This window comes from Malaclemys terrapin, chromosome 5 (genome assembly GCF_027887155.1).
Source record: "Malaclemys terrapin pileata isolate rMalTer1 chromosome 5, rMalTer1.hap1, whole genome shotgun sequence".
In the NCBI taxonomy this organism is placed as follows: Eukaryota; Metazoa; Chordata; order Testudines; family Emydidae; genus Malaclemys; species Malaclemys terrapin.
In genome coordinates this window covers 26,957,706-26,977,356 of record NC_071509.1, presented here as the reverse complement: position 1 = coordinate 26,977,356, position 19,651 = coordinate 26,957,706, and the positions used below count along the sequence as shown (strand labels likewise).

The 19,651-nt window shown below is 43.5% G+C and overlaps 1 protein-coding gene and 1 long non-coding RNA gene across 3 annotated transcripts in view; one reads left to right on the top strand and one right to left on the bottom strand.

The window, feature by feature from the left end:
• LOC128837825 (uncharacterized) overlaps positions 1–19,421 on the top strand; it is a 92,659-nt gene extending 73,238 nt beyond the window's left edge. Inside the window, exons 1-3 of one of the 2 annotated variants that reach the window (XR_008445041.1) lie at positions 13,539–13,642; positions 16,864–17,023; positions 18,567–19,421. This is a non-coding gene — a long non-coding RNA (uncharacterized LOC128837825). Of the gene's footprint in view, positions 1–13,538; positions 13,643–16,863; positions 17,024–18,566 lie in introns of those variants that run through there. The other variant, XR_008445040.1, reaches the window with a different exon arrangement.
• Positions 3,308–5,647, bottom strand: LOC128837822 (uncharacterized). The gene is made up of 2 exons (XM_054029405.1): positions 4,872–5,647; positions 3,308–3,877 (listed from the first exon to the last, which is right to left on the bottom strand). The coding sequence occupies exons 1-2, from the start codon at positions 5,446–5,448 to the stop codon at positions 3,402–3,404; spliced, it is 1,053 nt and encodes a 350-aa protein (XP_053885380.1). The 5' UTR covers positions 5,449–5,647; the 3' UTR covers positions 3,308–3,401.
• Positions 19,422–19,651: the final 230 nt, after the last annotated feature.

Sequence of the window (19,651 nt, the reverse complement as noted above, 5' to 3'; positions counted from 1 at the left end):
CTTCATGGAGATGTCCCTGGAGGATTTCCGCTCCATCCCCAGACACGTTAACAGACTTTTCCAGTAGCTGTACTGGCTGCGAATGCATCCCAAGTCCTCAGGGCAAAGTAATCATTAAAAACCCTTGCTTTTAAAATAAGTTTTATATTTTAAAAGGTAAACTCACCTGAGGTCCCTTCCATGGGGTCATGGTCTTGGATACTGGGTTGGGAGGGTACTTCAGTCAGGCTGAGAAAAAGATCCTGGCTGTTGGGGAGAACGGAGTGCTGTGTGCTCTCTGCAAGCTCGTCCTCCTCCTCCTCCTCTTCCCCGTCCGCAGAATCCTCAGGTGTAGCTGATGAGATTACCCCTGCCTCGGAATCCACGATCAGAGGTGGGGTAGTGGTGGTGGCCCCCCCTAGAACTGCATGCAGCTCGGCGTAGAAGCAGCATGTCCGCGGCTCTGACCCGGAGCGACCGTTTGCCTCCTTTGTTTTTTGATAGGCTTGTCTGAGCTCCTTGACTTTCATGCGACACTGATCCGAGTCCCTATTGTGGCCTCTCTCCATCATGCCCTTGGAGATTTTTTCAAAAGTTTTTGCATTTCGTCTTTTTGAACGAAGTTCTGCTAGCACTGAATCCTCTCCCCATATAGCGATCAGATCCAGTACCTCCTGTATGGTCCATGCTGGTGCTCTTTTTCGATTATCGGCCTGCATGGTTACCTGTGCTGATGAGCTATCTGTGGTCACCTGTGCTCTCCACGCTGGGCAAACAGGAAATGAAATTCAAATGTTCATGGGGCTTTTCCTGTCTACCTGGTCAGTGCATCCGCATTCAGATTGCTGTCCAGAGCGGTCACAATGGTGCACTGTGGGATAGCTCCCAGAGGCCAATACCATTGAATTGCAGCCACACTAACCCTAATTCGAAATGATAAAATCGATTTTGGCACTACTCCACTCGTCGGGGTGGAGTACAGAATTCGATTTAAAGAGCCCTTTATTTCTAAGGCCTTGTCTACACTACGAGAGTAGTTCGAATTTACTTGCATCGAATTTTTGGAATCGATATTGCAAAGTCGAACGTCTGTGTCCACACTAAGGACAGTAATTCGACTTTGTGAGTCCACACTAACGGTGAAAGCGTCGACATTCGAAGCGGTGCACTGTGGTCAGCTATCCCACAGTTCCCGCAGTCCCCTCTGCCCATTGGAATTCTGGGTGTAGCCGGCAATGCCTTCTGGGTAAGAAAATGTGTCGAGGGTGCTTTTGGGTAACTGTCGTCATCCGTCCATCACTCCCGCCCTCCCTCCCTGAAAGCGCCGGCGGGAAATCAGTTCGCGCACTTTTCCAGTCATTGACAGCGCGGATGCCACAGCACTGCGAGCATGGAGCACGCTGCGACCATCGCTGCAGTTGTGGTCGCTCTCAACGCCTCGCAGCTTATCATACAGGTTTCCCTGAGGCAGATGCAGAAAAGTCAGGCGAGGAGGCTACGTTACCGCGGTGATGTCCTGAAGTCTGAGAGTAGCACAGACCTCTCAGAAAGCAGGGGACCCAGCGCCGAGGACATCATGATGGCAATGGGTCATGTTGATGCCGTGGAACGGCGATTCTGGGCACGGGAAACAAGCACTGAGTGGTGGGACCGCATAGTGCTGCAGGTCTGGGATGAATCCCAGTGGCTGCGAAACTTTCGCATGCGGAAGGGAACTTTCCTGGAACTTTGTGAGTTGCTGTCCCCTGCCCTGAAGCGCAATGACACCCGGTTGCGAGCTGCACTGAGTGTACAGAAGCGAGTGGCCATAGCCCTCTGGAAGCTTGCAACGCCAGACAGCTACCGGTCAGTCGCGAACCAGTTTGGGGTGGGCAAATCTACCGTGGGGGTTGTTGTGATGCAAGTAGCCAAGGCAATCTTTGATGTACTGCTGCCAAAGGTAGTGACCCTGGGAAACGTGGAGGCGATCATAGATGGCTTCGCAGCGATGGGATTCCCAAACTGCGGTGGGGCCATAGATGGAACTCACATCCCTATCCTGGCACCGGACCACCAGGCCACCCAGTACATTAACCGAAAGGGATATTTTTCCATGGTGCTGCAAGCACTGGTGGACCACAGGGGACGTTTTACCAACATCTACGTGGGATGGCCGGGCAAGGTTCATGACGCTCGTGTTTTTAGGAACTCTGGTCTGTTTAGACGGCTGCAACAAGGTATTTACTTCCCGGACCACAAAATAACTGTTGGGGATGTGGAGATGCCTATAGTCATCCTCGGGGACCCAGCCTACCCGCTAATGCCCTGGCTCATGAAGCCCTATACTGGCGCCCTGGACACTGAAAAAGAACTCTTCAACTACCGGCTGAGCAAGTGCAGAATGGTGGTGGAGTGTGCTTTTGGCCGTCTCAAGGGGAGATGGAGAAGCTTACTGACTCGCTGTGATCTCAGCGAAACCAATATCCCCATTGTTATAGCAGCTTGCTGTGTGCTCCACAATCTCTGTGAGAGCAAGGGGGAGCCCTTTATGGTGGGGTGGGAGGTTGAGGAAAATAGCCTGGCTGCTGATTACGCACAGCCAGACAGCCGGGCGATTAGAAGAGAACAGCGGGAAGCGCTGTGCATCCGGGAGGCTTTGAAAGCTAGGTTCCTGAGTGAGCAGGGTAACCTGTGACTTTTAAGTTTGTGTACAGAGAAGCTGAACCTGCCCCCGTTTCTTTACCCAGTTAATGTTGACTAACCTCTCCAGTTACATACCCCCTTCACCCCCTTCCAACACACGTTTCGAAATAAAAATAGTTCTACTTTGTTAATGCACACCGTTTTCTTTAATACTGTTTTCGCGGGAATTTTTTAAAACTGGGACGCAGACTGTGGTGCGGAGCGGGTGTAGTGTAGTGACGCGAATGAAGCTTCTAAACTCAAGGATTGACAGGCTCCGCTGCGGTGGGATGGTTGTTTCAACGGAGCCTGTCACCCCTCCTGATCGGGACTGTGTGTATGGGGGGGCTATGTGACTTTGTGGCAGGGGGAGGACGGTTACAGATCCCCTGCTGCGTGGCTCTGTGATCCTGCATAAGGACCGCCGCTTAAGATCTGTAACTGCCCTCCCCCGCCACAAAGTCACAGAGCAACACACCCCCCACCACATAACATGAAAACAACCTCCCAGACTAACCAGGGTAACTAGTCACTGCATCACTGCACTGTGTATGTGCCCTGCTGCTGTGCCTGCCCCCGCCTATGTACCCTGCCAAAGGTGACTGTCCTGTCCAATTACCAACCCCCTTTCCCCTCCTCCTCCAAAAGAACATGATTGAAACAGTAGTTAACAGAAACGTATTTTTTATTATCAACTACACATGGAAGTGGGAGGTGAAACTTGGACGGGGGCTTGTGTCAGGCGGGAAGGAAAGAACTTTTCAAGTTTTGGGGAATGAGAGCCTTCTGCTACTAGAGCTCTCTGCAGGGGTGGAGTGAGAGTTAGCAGGGACTCTGCCGCCTCTCCTTCTTTGCACTTTGGGTGAGATGGGTATGGGACTTGGTGGCGGGGGAGGGCGGTTAGAGATGGACTGCAGCGGGGCTCTGTCCTCCTGCCTCCGTTCCTGCAGAACATCCACAAGGCGCCGGAGCGTGTCTGTTTGCTCCCTCAGTAGTCCAAGCAGCGTTTGAGTCGCCTGCTGGTCTTCCTGCCGCCACCTCTCCTCCCGATCCATGTTTGCTTGCTGCATTTGGGTCAATTTCTCCCGCCACTGGGTCTGCTGTGCTGCCTGGGCTTGGGAACAGGCCATAAGTTCAGAGAACATGTCCTCCCGTGTCCTCTTCTTCCTATGCCTAATCTTCGCTAGCCTCTGGGAGTGTGATGCCAGGCTACGTTGTGAGACAGTCGCAGATGTGGCTGTGGGAATGGGAAAAAGGGAGTGAATTCCTCAGAAAGATAAATGTAGTTGTGAACAAAGAACATAGTCTTTCTCTGTGAACAAGACCATGCACAGCACCTATCACATGCGCACTCAGCACAAGGTCGAATTCTCGGCCTTCGCATTCAGTGCCTGGGGTCTTCCACAGCACATTTGAGAAGCGGGGCAGCACAACGGAATTTCTGTTGCAGGTAGACATGGTAAGCCGTAGACTTGTGGCAGTTTAAAACTTTTATATTACCACTGGCCTCATTTCACATTTAAAGCAATGTCAGTCCCTGCTGCCAGCAATCCGGCAAGCGGGAACTCTGCCCCTGTCCCACCCCCTCGCGGCTGTCCCCAGGAACGATCCCTTTCGGCAGCCCCTCTCCCGCCTCCACCGCGTGGCTGCAAACCAGCGGTTACAGTTCTGTAAAGGAACGAGCAAGCAGTCCCAACACTAACATTCCCCTACCTAATTCAAAGCAGGTCACCATGGGCGACATCACCCTGATGAGGATCTCTGACAGCGAGAGAGAGAGAATGCTCCGGGAAAGCCTCCAAAGACCAGGGCCGTATGCCGCCCTGCTGTGCAGAGCAATGATTCCCGAGTACTTGATAGTCTCGTGGCGCGGCAACGTCTCGTACTTCGGAGGACCCAATAAGGCCGCTCTCCCCAGGAACCTCATGCAACGGCTTTCCAATTACCTCCAGGAGAGCTTCATCGAGATGTCCCGGGAAGATTACTGCTCTATCCCTGCACATATAGACCGCATTTTACTCTAGCTGCAGTAGCAGGGACTAAACAGTAGAGCGGCTTGGGCAGGACAATCACGGAAAACCGGACATTGCTAGATTTTTTTTCAAAACTTGCACTGCCCATGACTGAACCGTTAAGTGCCTAGGGCAAAGTAATCATGAACAACCCATTCTTTTAATTGTTAATATTCCTGTTCTGTTAAAAATAAATGTTTAGATGTTTACAACACTTACTGGCTGATCCTTCCCCAGATTCTGTGTCCGGGGTAACGGCTGGGGACGCTTCGTAGGGGATCTCTGTAAGGGTGATGAAGAGATCCTGGCTGTCGGGGAAATCAGCGTTGTGAGCGCTGCCGACTGCCTCGCCCTCCTCATCTCCTTCCTCATCTTCCCCGTCCGCTAACATGTCCGAGGAACCGGCCGTGGACAATATCCCATCCTCAGAGTCCACGGTCAGTGGTGGGGTAGTGGTGGCGGCCGCACCGAGGATGGAATGCAGTGCCTCGTGGAAACGGGATGTCTGGGGATGGGATCCGGAGCGTCCGTTTGCCTCTTTGGTCTTCTGGTAGCCTTGTCTCAGCTCCTTGATTTTCACGCGGCACTGCGTTGCATCCCGGCTGTATCCTCTCTCTGACATGTCTTTTGAGATCTTCTCATAGATCTTTGCATTCCGTTTCTTGGAGCGCAGCTCAGAAAGCATGGACTCATCGCCCCACACAGCGATGAGATCCAAGACTTCCCGATCAGTCCATGCTGGGGCCCTCTTTCTATTCACAGACTGCACGGCCATCACTGCTGGAGAGCTCTGCATCGTTGCCAGTGCTGCTGTGATCGCCACGGTGTCCAGACAGGAAATGAGATTCAAACTGGCCAGACAGGAAAAGGAATTCAAATTCAAATTTTCCCGGGGCTTTTCCTGTGTGGCTGGTCAGAGCATCCGAGCTCGTACTGCTGTCCAGAGCGTCAACAGAGTGGTGCACTGTGGGATAGCTCCCGGAGCTATTAGCGTCGATTTCCATCCACACCTAGCCTAATTCGACATGGCCATGTCAAATTTAGCGCTACTCCCCTCGTCGGGGAGGAGTACAGAAGTCGAATTAAAGAGACCTCTATGTCGAACTAAATAGCATCGCAGTGTGGACGGGTGCAGGGTTAATTCGATGTAATGGCGCTAACTTCGACATAAACGCCTAGTGCAGACCAGGCCTAATTAAATGGCTTCGTTGTGTGGACGGGTGCAGGGTTAATTCGATTTAACGCTGCTAAATCCGAATTAAAGTCGTAGTGTAGACCAAGCCTAATATAATATACTAGAGACTATTTTTTAGTAATGACTTTAGCTTTCTTCACTCCAACAGGCTGATGTGCATGGGTCGGAGCACCACCTCTTGACTTCAGTGGGACTTGGCATTGCTCAGCATCTTGCAGGGCCAGGTCTTAAGGTTTCTCATACTCACTTTTGTTTCAACTGTGGGCTTACAACTATAGGTATTATTTCTATATGCCAGGTCTCAACCTCCTTATGACTCAGAAAAAAGTAGTATAATTAGAGCAATTTTACACGTAAATCTTTCAAACCGTTGTCCTAAAAATTCCTCCTTTAAATTTACTACCTTTGCAAAACAGCACTGTTTTCATATTTAGTCATCACAGCTATTACATAAGAATAGTGACATGCAATACATGCAAAAACCTACACACTCTCAAGTAGTGTTTCTGACTTTGTGCTTTTTTAAAAAAAAATGGCTTCTGGGTATCATTTACATTCCAGATCTCAGACTGGCGGCAACCTTTTATCTCTGGTCTTATCAACTCCTTCCCCTGGATGGTTTTAAGACCCAAGTTTAGTAATCCAAGAATGGTGCTCCTCCCTTGATTTCAAACATGGACATTTATTGACAGAGCAATTTGTAGCACTGGATGGAATACACATAAACAAACCTATTTAGAGAGTAGGTCATATATTTCTAAAATAAAAATACTTAAGCCACAATCATGCATGCTAGAGCACTAGCTTTTCAAGTTCTGGTCACAACATTTTAACTATTTAATTAACTGTACACTGGCCCCATTGTACTCAATGGGAGTATTGCTATTGACTTTAGTGGGGCAAGTGTTTCCACACTGTGAGTAATAAAGGAATGGGAAAAAAAAATCTTCGTATGTTGAACTGATTTTTATTTAAAAGATTTGATTTATCTTATATATAAAGCGACAGTTATTGCTATAAACCAATTTCACTTCTCTGTACACTCTACAACTATGGCTTTTAATTCCAACCCTAGCTGAATATCTTTCTATATATTTATATATTTCTTTCTTTAAAAATTCATATTTCCATTGATTTAGGCTTATGTCCACTTATTTTAGAAATAAAATATTATTTATATGTTGAGACAAAAGAACCCAGTAACTTATGTTAAAATGGAGTTAAGGTTGAGAATACACATCAGTAATTTAAGGGTAAAATACTTTCCAGGGATGTTTTAATGAAGTCAGAACCAACCATTATGAATCTAGGAAATTTAGAGTTAAGATTAATCTAAAAAGAAATCCATGCATGCTAAGGAAAGGAATGCACAGTTAAGGCACCCAAACAGCCTTAAATCTGCCCTGTAGTGATGCCAGGCAATAACCATGTAGTTATGTTTAAGGTATTTAATATTTGGGGTCCCAGATTAGATTAAACTAATTTTTAAAAACATTAATTTTTGTTCATGTTTTTTTCCCTCCATGGCATCACAAGAGGACAGAGCTAAGGTTGTTTGGGTGCCTTACGTGTAAATGTTGCAGATTTGGGGAGGATACGCTGTATATATTATACAAAACAAAGAGCTTGAATTCTTGCTTTAAGTGCAAAACAGAACTCAGCCTTAACTATGGTTTCATGACTGGCACCTCCATAATTACTATAATTCCCAGAGGCCCCAAGTGAGATGGGTGCCTCATTGTTGCTAGGCTCTGTACACATACACAAAGCTTGATCCAAAGCCTATTGAAGTAAGTGAGAGTGTCTTCCAGACTGAGAGTCAGTCCCTTGCCCCCAAGATCTTACAATCTAAATAGGCAAAAGAGACAAAGGGCAAGGTAAAGGCAAGACTCTTATTGTCATTTTACATGGGGCATAGCCTCCAAAACCAAAGCTGTCCCATCCCTCTGTCCCATCCCTAGTGCTTGGAAAAGTTTGGGAGAACAAACAGACTTTGCAGCATGAAGTAGAGGTCAGCAAGGTCAGGCTTTGGTGAACTGACTTGGTAAGCTCCTTCCACAGTGGAACCTAGCTTCTGGAAAGCCATTGGTTTTTCTAGGTAAAGATAAATTTAAACAAACCGTTTCAGCAAGTTAGAATGTGCCTGGTTTGCTACTGGTAAATGGACCTTGAAGTAAGAACAGCTTGTTTATATTGGTAAAATTTATTTTTAAGAGTTACTTTGACTGCACAAATATTGTTGTACACTTACCAAACTTTAAAGTGTAGAGTGGTCCATTAGCAGTATGCAGAGAACCCTTTCTACATAACTCTCTTAAAAAGCTGTCCACCTTTCCCACGTTCCCTTTGCATTATGTATGCATCTTGCTTTGTCTCTCTCCTGGTGCATGTTTATATTTTGCATTTAATTGATGTGCATCTACAACACAATATGCTTCCAAATAGTATTTTACTAGGATGTAACTAATTTTAAGATTTGAAACAAGTTGTGGCCCTATTGACTCTATGGGACAAGAAAACTAGGATTAGAATGTAATTAAAGCTGAGGATAAAAAATGAGCTCATAGAGTAGTTAGATGGGAAAAGTATAGACACATCCACAGGATGTAAGTTCTCTTTCTAATTCTTTACCAAATTAACAGTTTTTACAACAATTACAGTGTGTGAAAAATTTCCTGATTAAATCTTTTCATCAAAGATCAAACCCCCAGTTTACACTGGCTTATGAAAATACTTTCAATTGTTATTAGCAGACCTTAATTGCACCAATATGCTTTTCAGTGCTTAGAAAGTCCTTTGTTCTTCACAAATAGTAATACAAAGGTAACAGCAATACTTTAGTGGCTTTTACTGCTTGGATGCAAAATGTCCTTAAGCTTTAAAAATCTTCTCTCTTAGAGATACCATCTTTTGCCTGGAGCTAAAGGAATTAGGGGATATTTACATGATTTAAAGCTAATTTTATTGCCTATTATGTTCCTCCTCTGCCATGGAATCAAATACTGGAGGATTTGGGGTTTTTTTAAAATGTAAATATTGGTAGAATGTAATAAAACTATTGTTTGTATTGGAAATTTTCATATTAATCTGGAAACAATATACAAATATTTGAGTCATGTATCTTGGTGGTCAGCAACATGAAAAAAACAGTATGGAAGCTCTGAAAAGATAAGCACAGTTGCATCCGAATGGAGGCTGCAAGAAAAAGTAGTGTGTGCTACTAGTATCTATGATAGACACTTGAAATAATGTAGAAGGTGAAATTTGAGTTCTGAAGCCTGGTTTCTTTGGCAATGGAAAACAGAGAGAAATGTGTGATAGATGAAAACTGGATGCCACCAAAATCTGATGTATGTAAGTCTCAATCAAAATAATTAAGCATGATGTTTCTAAACTGGTTACCCAGCATCAGTGTCTACGAACACATTGGGAATGATCTAATCTTTAGGTTTGAAATAAACTCACAGAAAAGTGATGGCCTTTATTTTGATTAACCTTTAACACTTCTTAAAGACACATTTTGAGAAGGGAAATAAATGAGTCAGTCTAGCCTTTGCCTATCCGGGTCCTAACTGTTCCTTATGTGGTGGTGAATGATAGAGAGTAGAGGGTTGATTTCACAGCAGTATTTCTAGCTAGTCCTTTTAAATTTGTTGTCTTTATAAAAACAAATCTGAAGAGCTCCGTAGTGTTTACAAAAATAGTTGACAACATATAATGGCTCTCTATTCAAAGTGCATTTATAACTATCCTCTTACCCTTTTGTGTAAAAAGTTACTATCCAACGGGTACTCAGATACTATGGTGATGGGCACCGTGGTCCCGATCCTGCAAAAATATATGCACAGGTACCTTTATCCATGCAAGTAGTATTGCTGAGCTCAGTGGCACTACTCATGTTTGTAAAGGTATTTACATGAATAAGAATTTGCAGGGCTGTGGCCTGTATAAAAACCTAGACAGAGGACAGCAGGATATTTAAGTCTTCAATCAAAACACACACTAAAATTAATTGAAATTGCATAAGGACCTAGTAAAGACTGCAAGAACTGGAACTAAAATTAATCTGGTCATATATCGATTTATTTTGTGTTTCAACCCAAGTACCCATACACAGGGCATTATTGAAGCAGTAAGAACATGACTGATGAGAAGATACTTTCAAAGTATTAGTATTTAGGACTTGTTTACATGGGGCATTAGTCTGCACGAGAAGGGTGTAAATTCTAGTATGCACCAGTGTATCATGCACTAACTGGTCTGTGTGGACCTTGCTGGTATTCATTAAAAGTTCCTAGTGCATATTAATGTAGTCCCATTTCAAACAATACTACATTACCGTGCACTAGGAACTTTTAGTGCATGCCAGCACGGTTCACATGGGCCAGTTAATGCACTACACTCTGGCACGCATTAGAATTTATTCCCCACTGGTGTGGACTAACATACTATGTAGACAAGCCCTTAGTCATTTCTTTGTCTGCTGTGTTTCATTTTTCTGGGTATACAGATAACTCTGGGATTCCCTACCTTGTGATGAATCTCCCACACTGTCTTTATGTCCCAGAGTCATTTCCCTTCCTCCCACCACTTCACTTTGCTCTCATTGTAAGGAATTTGTTTTAGGTTTTGTGACTGCAAATGTCATTAGAGTCATATTTAATGGTAGAAATGCTTGGTCTTTCAAGCATATTTACTTGATTTGACTAACTAGACTGACGTACAAGCAATAGCGTCACTGGCATACAAGCAAGCAAGTCTGTATCAAAGTAGTCTGTGGATCATTGTTTAAATAAACATCAAGCATGCGTGCTGTAAAAATGTGACCAAGCAGCTATTTCTTTGAGTTTAAAGTTCTTGTACTTAATATTAGCACTTTCAAACCATAAGCAGTAAACTTTTAACAAAATATACTGCAATTTCATAGCTGTCAGATATTCAGGCAAAATCTGAAGTTGAGTCTCGACCTTGCGTGATTTGAGTTTGTTTTGAACAGCAAGAGAAAATACCCTGCAGATCTTTTTTTGACATGAAGTTCTCATACACTTTTGACTTTGCTTTTATCATGAACCTCAAGGCTTTGCAGTATAACAATTTTGGCTTCTTTCAACAAAATATCCCTTTACCGTATAATTTTTTTTTACCATTTGAGCATGTTTGCACTTTAATAATGATACTTAACACTTGCATGGCACTTTGTCTCTTCAGAGCAGTATTGAGAGTTTTGCCCAAGTAAGAACTAGGTAAAGACTTGAGGGGTTTTCCCCCATGTGGTGACTTAATATTAGACTAAGTGATTTTTGGTGTCTGTTTGCAATGTATGTAACATTTAAAGAAACCAATGCATTGAAATTAATTTTTACTGTAATCTTTATATGCTGTTTGGGTTCGCAAATAAAGTTAGACTATATTTATTTTTTTTTAAATTGTTGCTTAAGAAAAGTTACCACAAAAGCACATTGTTTTAAAAGACAACAGAGTTAGCAATAGCAAATAGAGTTCAAGTGTTTTGAAATAAATTACAGCCATAACAATATCAAAATATTGCAGACTTGCAGTTTTCAGGACAAACACAAGAGGGGGCTTCTAGATCCTGTTGTATATTTCCTTTAGCTTGCTGCTATACAACCTTTTAGCAAACACTAGGCTCAGAAAACATGTATATACTGGCTCTTGTTCTCCTCTCACACCAATTTTACACTGGTGTAATGCCATAACTTCAAAATGAAATTACCTCACGTTTGCACCAGTGAGAGTAAGAACCAGACTCTGCAAGGTTAATTTATGTTCTGGCTGGGAAAATTCAATGTGTTGAAGGATGTGTGTGTGTGTATCTATTTATATATTAGACACCACACAAAAGTCTTTGTGAAGGTTGGGCATAGCCCACAAAAGAAAACACAAAGCAGTTAAATCATTCCACACCCCATTTATAGTCCACTCATCCATTTCTCTTCTCAACCCCAACTACTTTCCTTCCACCACTTGCAGCCCACATATCGCGACCTCCAACCAAAACAACCAACATGCACTGTTGAACTTTGGCCAGGTTTACTGGTTATAAGTTCCTATGTTTTAATGATTACTCTATGGCTAGTGTGGCTTTCATGAATTACACTTTAAGTGATTCTGTATGTGGTTTTCTATTGGGGTGTGTAAGTAAGACATAGTGTCAGACTGCAAATAGTAGCTACAAGCTATATTTCTTGAATGTTCAGGGAAATGTCTGAATGGGTGATGATCTATGTTAGTGATTGCTCTACATTTGGTATTAATTTTTATGAGGAAATTACAGTATTGAATCTGCATGTGCTTTGGTGTATTACATTTATGGATGGAGTGAAGGTTGCACAGTGATTGTTCAGGATGTCAGCAGGGTATGTGGGCCAAGAGGGGGATGAGAACTGAATGTGGTAGGGAAGTACAGGGCACAATGGGGAATGAGCACGTGGGGTGGCGGGAAGAGCAATATCGGGGACATGAGGGTTGTGCTGGTGGAGAGGAAATGCAAGGCTGGTATATAAGTGATGGGTGAGGGGGCATAGAGGGAAGATTGGGGGGGGGATATAGGACTTGAGCTAGGAAGGGGTGTAACCCTTCTCCTAGGAGTTGTCTGCAGCAACAAGGGCCAGGTTCAATTATCTAATGTTTCCCTCTGAAAACTTAAATAACATTGCTCGAGCCCCTGCTCAGAAACCTGGGGAAACTATATTACCTCCCCTGGATGACCCTGATAAGCAATACTTCCCCCTACACAAGCACACAGTCCATTGTACAAAACCAATAAAACTTTACTGGAGGAAAAAAGGGCACCAAATAAACCAGGGAAAGCCAGTAATAATATATCAACAGTATCTGCGTGTATGTAAGTGAGACTCCCCAACCCTAGGTGTCTTGGCAATGGTCTTAAATAAACTCATCCACTTCACTTGCATTGTGAGCATCCAGTAAAGTAATATGATCCTAAAATAGCCACTTCCCTCCTCCCCTTCATCCCTCACTCACTGTTTGTTGTTCAGGGTTAGCAGAGTCCAGAATTCAGACAGGTCCACCTCCAGCCCCTAAGTTCTGCTCCAGGGGCCTCTACCACCTAACCCGGATGTAATGATTACAGCTTTAGTGATTACTGTGTAGGAGAGATCCTTACTGGAGATGCACAGCTATATTGTTGCCCTTTATGGCTTCTGCAAATGCCACCTCAATGCCCCCACACACCTCAAAATTGCCTCTTCTGTTGGTCTTCAGAAAGGGATCAATGGCTTATAGGACCCTGATCAGAGCCCTGGGATGCACTCCACCAGAAGACAGACACCCCTTTCCCCATCTTTCTCTATTTAGCTTTGTCCAGGCTCTACTACCCAACCATGCCGGACTGGTTTTGGTTCGGGTGAGTGCTTACCCCAGAATCATTTGGTGCAGTTCTCCTGTACAGTCATTACCTAACAGGGATGATACTGTTTTATTCCTCTCATATTTTAAACTTAAATGAATTTTGACCAAAAGGCCCCAAACTGTTACATAACAAAGATGCAAGTAAGACCTGTGTCATTCAGTCATCTTGCGTTGCTCACCAGCAGATGCCAGCAGAGAGCTCCCTCCCATATGGAACTTCTGTCCATGTGAAGTTCTCAAGCAGCTCTGGATCACTCTTTTCCCTGTTTACCAACAGGTATCGCTAGACAGCTCTCTACTCTCTAAGGCTACAGGGCTTACAGGAAGAATCGGAGAGTATAGATCTGAACCTGTGGTTCCTGAGAGAGACTGGTTGATCTTGATGTGCGTAGTGGAAGGAAAGGTAACTGAGGATGACAAGAGGAACTGATGTATGGAATGTAAATGGACCACTGAATGACTTAACTGCTCATTTCCGTACATTTTATGGTTTGTGTTGGTAGGAGATGAGTTTAACAACCTTACCTCAAAAATTAACACAACTATTTGTATGCACCAAGTGTCTATGCAGCTAGGACAAAAATGTATACGTCTCATGCTACACAGTATAAGATTCTTGAGAGATAAGGCCAGGAAGAAATTGCTGTGCCCAATGGTACAGTATCATGGAGAGTTTATTCCTTTGAAACATTTGGCATCTGTCATTATCAGAGACAAGATGCTGAACTCAATGAACCATTGATTTAATTTAGCAATGGCAATTTTTATGTACTAAAAGTAATGTTAAAGTTCAAAATATTATTTCTTCTCCTATCTTGAGTTAACTTTAATGAAGTACAAGTTTAAAACTTGCTAGAACTTCTACTGTAGATAAGGAGAATTACATTTAAAAAGTTTCTTTCCAAAGAAAGCATAACAAAGTAACCATCCAGAAAATGCTTCTGAAACCCTTTATATTTGTATATTTTCAACATGGACTAAAACATCTGAAATAGGAATCTGTCTCCCAACCTCCTCCCCAAATACTATCTTTGGCCCATGAATTTCAGAACAGTCTCACAGATTCAAAGGAAAATAAATATATTCTTTACATGTAAAAGTTTAAGTCATGTGGCAGGCCAAGCTCTGTTAATTTTCAGGTAAAAAAATTATTTTAGCTACCTCTTAAACATTCAAGTCTTTTTTTCACAGCCCTATATAGATACTATGTGTCAAATTAAGACCTGGTGTTACTCCACTGAAGTCCCATGAGTAGAATTACACCCACTTTGTACTATTTCTGAATTTTGCCCATTACTTGTTTGTAATTAACAAACTATTTCTTATCTCTAATAATTGATCTGTTTCTTATCTCATCCTTCTTGATCTCACAGTAGACTATGATGATATCACTTTCTCCTCTATCCTTGTTGGACTCTGAGAAAAAAAAAAAAACCTGACTGTACCAGTCTCTCACCTAGTTTGAATTTTTTGGGACAATTTGGCACCTTCCAAATCCACAAAATTTGCACTTTAGAACTATTTTCATGACCCCCAGGAGTATCACATCTTTTTTCTCCCTCATTGTTTTTGTTAATTTTCATTAAAAAAGAAACAATAAAAAATACAAAAAGGTAAAACAACTTCCAGCTTGTATGTGTTACCAAGTACCACACATTTCACAGGATAGCCAATAAAATGATGCAGTTATGCAACTTTACAACTTGTCAATGCTGCAAGACCAGAGAATGCAAAATCAAACAATATTACACAGCCATACAGAAAGGGAAGGAGGGGACTGGGGGATGGAGATGGGGACAATGGGAAGAGGGAATGAAAAAGAGGAGAGGTCAGGTGTAATGGAAGTCTGGCATTATTTAAAGGAATATCATATCTGGCAAGGATGATATACCAACATCCAGAGTGGGAGTAAGCAACGTCAGAGGCAGGGAAATTATCCCAACTCTCCCTTCAGCATGGTGCTGATATTTTACCAAGGGTCTCCTCAGAGCCTCCTCTAACACATCACCGTGGGGGAGGGGCAGTTGTCAGAGGGTCACTAGTTCTATCTGCCTGGAAGTCTGTCTTTGTATTTTGCTTTACAATCGTCTCTAAAAACGTGTATGATACAGGGGACCCATTTTTCAGATATGGCAACTTTAGGCCATCTTTTGTCTGATCAGACCTTGCTTTTGAATATTTATATGGCACTTAAGCACATAAGTGGCAATAGGGAATTTGGAGCTCCTGTTAATGACCCACTAATTGAGAATTGGGCTAGTTTCACAAGGGGACCTAAGTGCCTAACTGCCCCTTCAGGTGCAACTGGCATTCACAAAGCCACTGTTCAGCTGCCTTTGGTAACTGTGGAGGTGCCTAAAGTCTCTAAGCTCCTAAATTTCCATTGGTAAAGTCCCCTAGGTGTCTGAGTTTGTTCCTCTGGCCATGTGGGAACCCACCTAAGTCCTGACACTGCCCAGTACCTCAGCCCCAAACTCATGCCTAAGCCCTGGTAAGATTCATTAGCTAGGCATTTCACCACCTATCTTGCCTGTGGGGCCCTATTCAGTAGGCATACTCAGAACATATCTACTCTGCACAAAAGCTGGCTGAGGAAGAGGTACTGTGTCCTTATCACCCTTTATACCCAATAGCTCAGTGGTTAGGGCATTTACTTGCAATGTGGGAAATCCAGGTTCCAGTCCCTAGGCTAATGAATATTTAAGCATTTTTTTCATACAGAGTGGAACAACTCCAACAAGAGAGATTGGGAGAGCCTCCTAACCCCAGAGTACCCCCTAAACCAGAGGTTAGGACGCTGTCCTGAGAAGTAGGAGAGATGGGTTCACATCCCTATTCCAGCTCAGCCAGAGTGGGGATTTGAACCTGGATCCCCACATCCCAGGTGAATTCTCTCAATATAAGGGAGGTATAGGTTCCCCCTCTACTTTTTGTGAGAAAGGCACCTAAGCCAGATAAGCCCTATCTTCTCCAGGAGAGGGTTCATGGCTGAGAATCCTCAGTGAAGGGAGGTGCCTCCTTAAGCCTGGTCTACACTGGGTGGGGGGGAGATCGAGCTAAGTTTCACAACTTCAGCTACGTGAATAACGTAGCTGAAGTCGACATACTTAGATCTACTTACCAAGATGTCTTCACTGCGGTAAGTCGACTGCTGACTCTCCCCCGTCGACTCCGCCTGTGCCTCTCGCTCCGGTGGAGTACCGGAGTTGATGGGAGAGCGCTCGACGGTCGATTTATCGCGTCTTAACTAGACGCGATAAATCGACCCCTGCTGGATTGATCACTCTGGAGGTAAGTGTAGACATGCCCTAGACAGCTAATAACTCCCTGAGAGATGTGGGACTTAGGCCCCACCACCTCCTGGGCATTTCCTACTAGGTAGCTTAGGCAGCTCCCCCTCAGCTTGCTGGCTTCTGTGAATCCCTTTCTTAGGCACCTAATTCTCTCAATGCATTGTATAGGGAGCCTGAGTGCCTAACTCAAGATTAGGAATTCCACTATGCAGCAGGGTATTTAAAAGTTAGGTGTTGCAGCCCTATGTTTTGCAATGCTTAAGTCCGCCTTGTGGCTCTAGCCCTGTGTATTAAGCATGCTATCTAAAAATGTATTGTTTTTTCTGGATAGGTGTACAACGTCATATGATGGACAAGGGTATTGCTAAAGGATCTTTTATCCTGAAGTGGCCTGTACTGATGATCTGATGCTAATACAGCCTCAAAAGCCAATCAATTCATAACAGCACAGACCTTAGGGGGAACAACATGTGCTATGAATTTTTCTGCTGGTGAGTAAAACAACAAAGAAAAGATGCAATCTCTCTGGTAAAGGGAAACTAATTCATCTGCCTCAGTCTAATCTGGAGATGGATCAGTTGTGGAACTCTGCAGTCACAGCCTTTCTATGGCAGAAGCCTGTGCAGTTGTCACTCACACTGATGCACTAGAGGAGCTACTATGACAGTTCCCAGGCTGTGTGTTCATAACAGTATTCTAGCTGTATTTCAAGCATTCAGACTCTGAGTGGGGGATATTTCTTCAGTCATGAATCTTTTCCCCTCAAGTTCACAGCCAGCAAATTCCTCATTCACGTCAGCATGAAGCATTCCTTCCAATTTCAGATACTCATTCAGTTCAGGCTCCGGGAATCAGTTCTCCAGCTGTACAAAGGGCACAACAATTTCTTTGAAGTACTACATGCTGAAAAATTCTTCAGCCATTATTATATCAAGTTGCTCCTCTGCTAACAGCACATCACCATAGGGAGCTTTGGGCTGTGGAGGTGCTATTGGATCCAAGTCCAGTATTTAGACAATTTCTTCTGCTTATTTAATAATAGACACAGTTGAATCACTTCTTTTGCCTCATTAACTTTTCTTTGACAAAGTTTACTTGACATACCTAACTTGGTATTGTGCCTTGGCTCTCCTGTAAACTTTTATTCCAGAGGTGTCTGGGGTTCTACAAGTGAGGGACATTAAAGCAAACACATTTACAATTGGATTCTCCTATTCAGAGACTGCTGGCCTTTGTTTTTACATCTCCCAATTTAATTTCTTTTGTAGAGTCACATGACTGGATAACAGCTTTTAACGATGCTGTCCCTTTATGAAAGGGGTCAGACTAGATGATCTAATGGTCTCATCTAGTGTTAAAATCTATGAAACCATGTGCACCTAAAGGACACATGTAAAGTATTGACTTGGCTTATTTAATATAAATAGTAGTTTTTGCAGTGAAATCCCCCAAACTGCCTGGTAGCTGGTAAAATATAATTGATTCCTCCCAATGCTGCATGCCAGGGTTTACATGGTGGGGACTAACACTTTCTTACTGCATGCCATATCTATGTAATCCTGAGCTCCATCAGCTATGACAGAATGGCATTGTGAACCACAATTAATTTCCTTTACAATAGTGTGGATAACTTCATGGCTCATTAGACTGATGATTTCATTCTGAATTGTTGGACTTGTGTAATCTTGTTTTCTCTTCAGCTAGCTTCCCAGGGTCTCATTGTCATTGCTGTGAAGCTTCAGTAATTCAATAAAATTCCCTTCATCAATCTGATGGCCATGAATTGCCAAGCCTTGTCTATTCAAATAAGATACAGAGAGTATTATTTTATACAGTGTGCAAAGCCAATCTCTTCGAACATTACATCTTGCCAATCTTCTTCAAATGACGATGAAAAGTGTGTGAGTCTGACATGACAATCAAAATGTGAGCACTTCTGTGATATTTAAAGCTCACTGGTACCTGGGGGGAATCCCTGGTTGGTGGACCTGTGCCACTGGTGTTGGCTCTCTTTTCCCTCTGCTTTTGTTTTAGGAACAGCTCATGCTGAGGAGAGGAATTGTGACATCAGAGACAAGTCACCTGTTCAGTGAAATATTTGGAGTGGTGGAATTGTGACTTCACACCAAGGAGAGTAGTCATGCAGCAGGCAAGGATGGGTGGAGACAGGAACAAAGACTATTTTTTTTTTATGAATATGGGACCAACCACTTCTACTACCCAGAGGAATACAGAATATTTACACAGCTGGATCTGCCAAACTGCCATGTCATTATATTTTCCTGGAATTACATCTAGAATGAATGACACTGCAGAAGCATCCAGTCAGAATTCACCATCACCAGGCGTGCAAAATGAAAGACAAAAGAAATGGAAAAAGAGAGATAGTGTGTCAGTGCCAAGAGCTGTGGGTTTTCAGGAGGGATTTGAAGGCAGAGAGTAAGGATGCTTTACATACTGGGAGAAAGCAAATGTAAGTTGTTTTTAATTTTGGTTGTAATGTTACAAAGCCAAAAGGATACAATCATGTGGTTTTATTTCCCCATGTCATCAGGGACATTTGTTTATACTCAGGTCTTGAGATACCCAATCTCATTGTGCAGCATTTCTTTAGAAATGTCCCCCCCATTACTACATCTGTGGTTTGGAACAAGAAATTGAGAGACAGGATTATCCAGTGGTTAGGGCACTAGCCTGGAACTTGGGAGACCAAGGTACAATTCCTTGCTCTGCCACAGACTTCCTGTGTGACTTTGAGACTTTGATTAATTCACTTCGGGCTAGATGCACAAAGGGGACTTAGGCTCAGTGTTCCAATACCTAGCTTTTATGCGCCCTGCTGTCTAGCAGAATCACAGCCCTAAATTAGGTAACCAGGCTTCCTATACAATGCACAGGGAGAGTTAGGTGCCTACAATGGGATCTGTAGAAGTCAGCAAGCAGAATGGGGGCCACCTAAACTAGCCAATAAGAAATGCCAAGGAGAGAGACAGGGCTTAGATCACACCCCTTAAAGAGAGTAAGCGCCTCTCTGTTTGGATTCACAGCTGTGATTCCTAAGCCACATCAACCCTTTCTTTAAAAAGTGATGGTGATGATGTCCTGGTCCCCTTTCACCG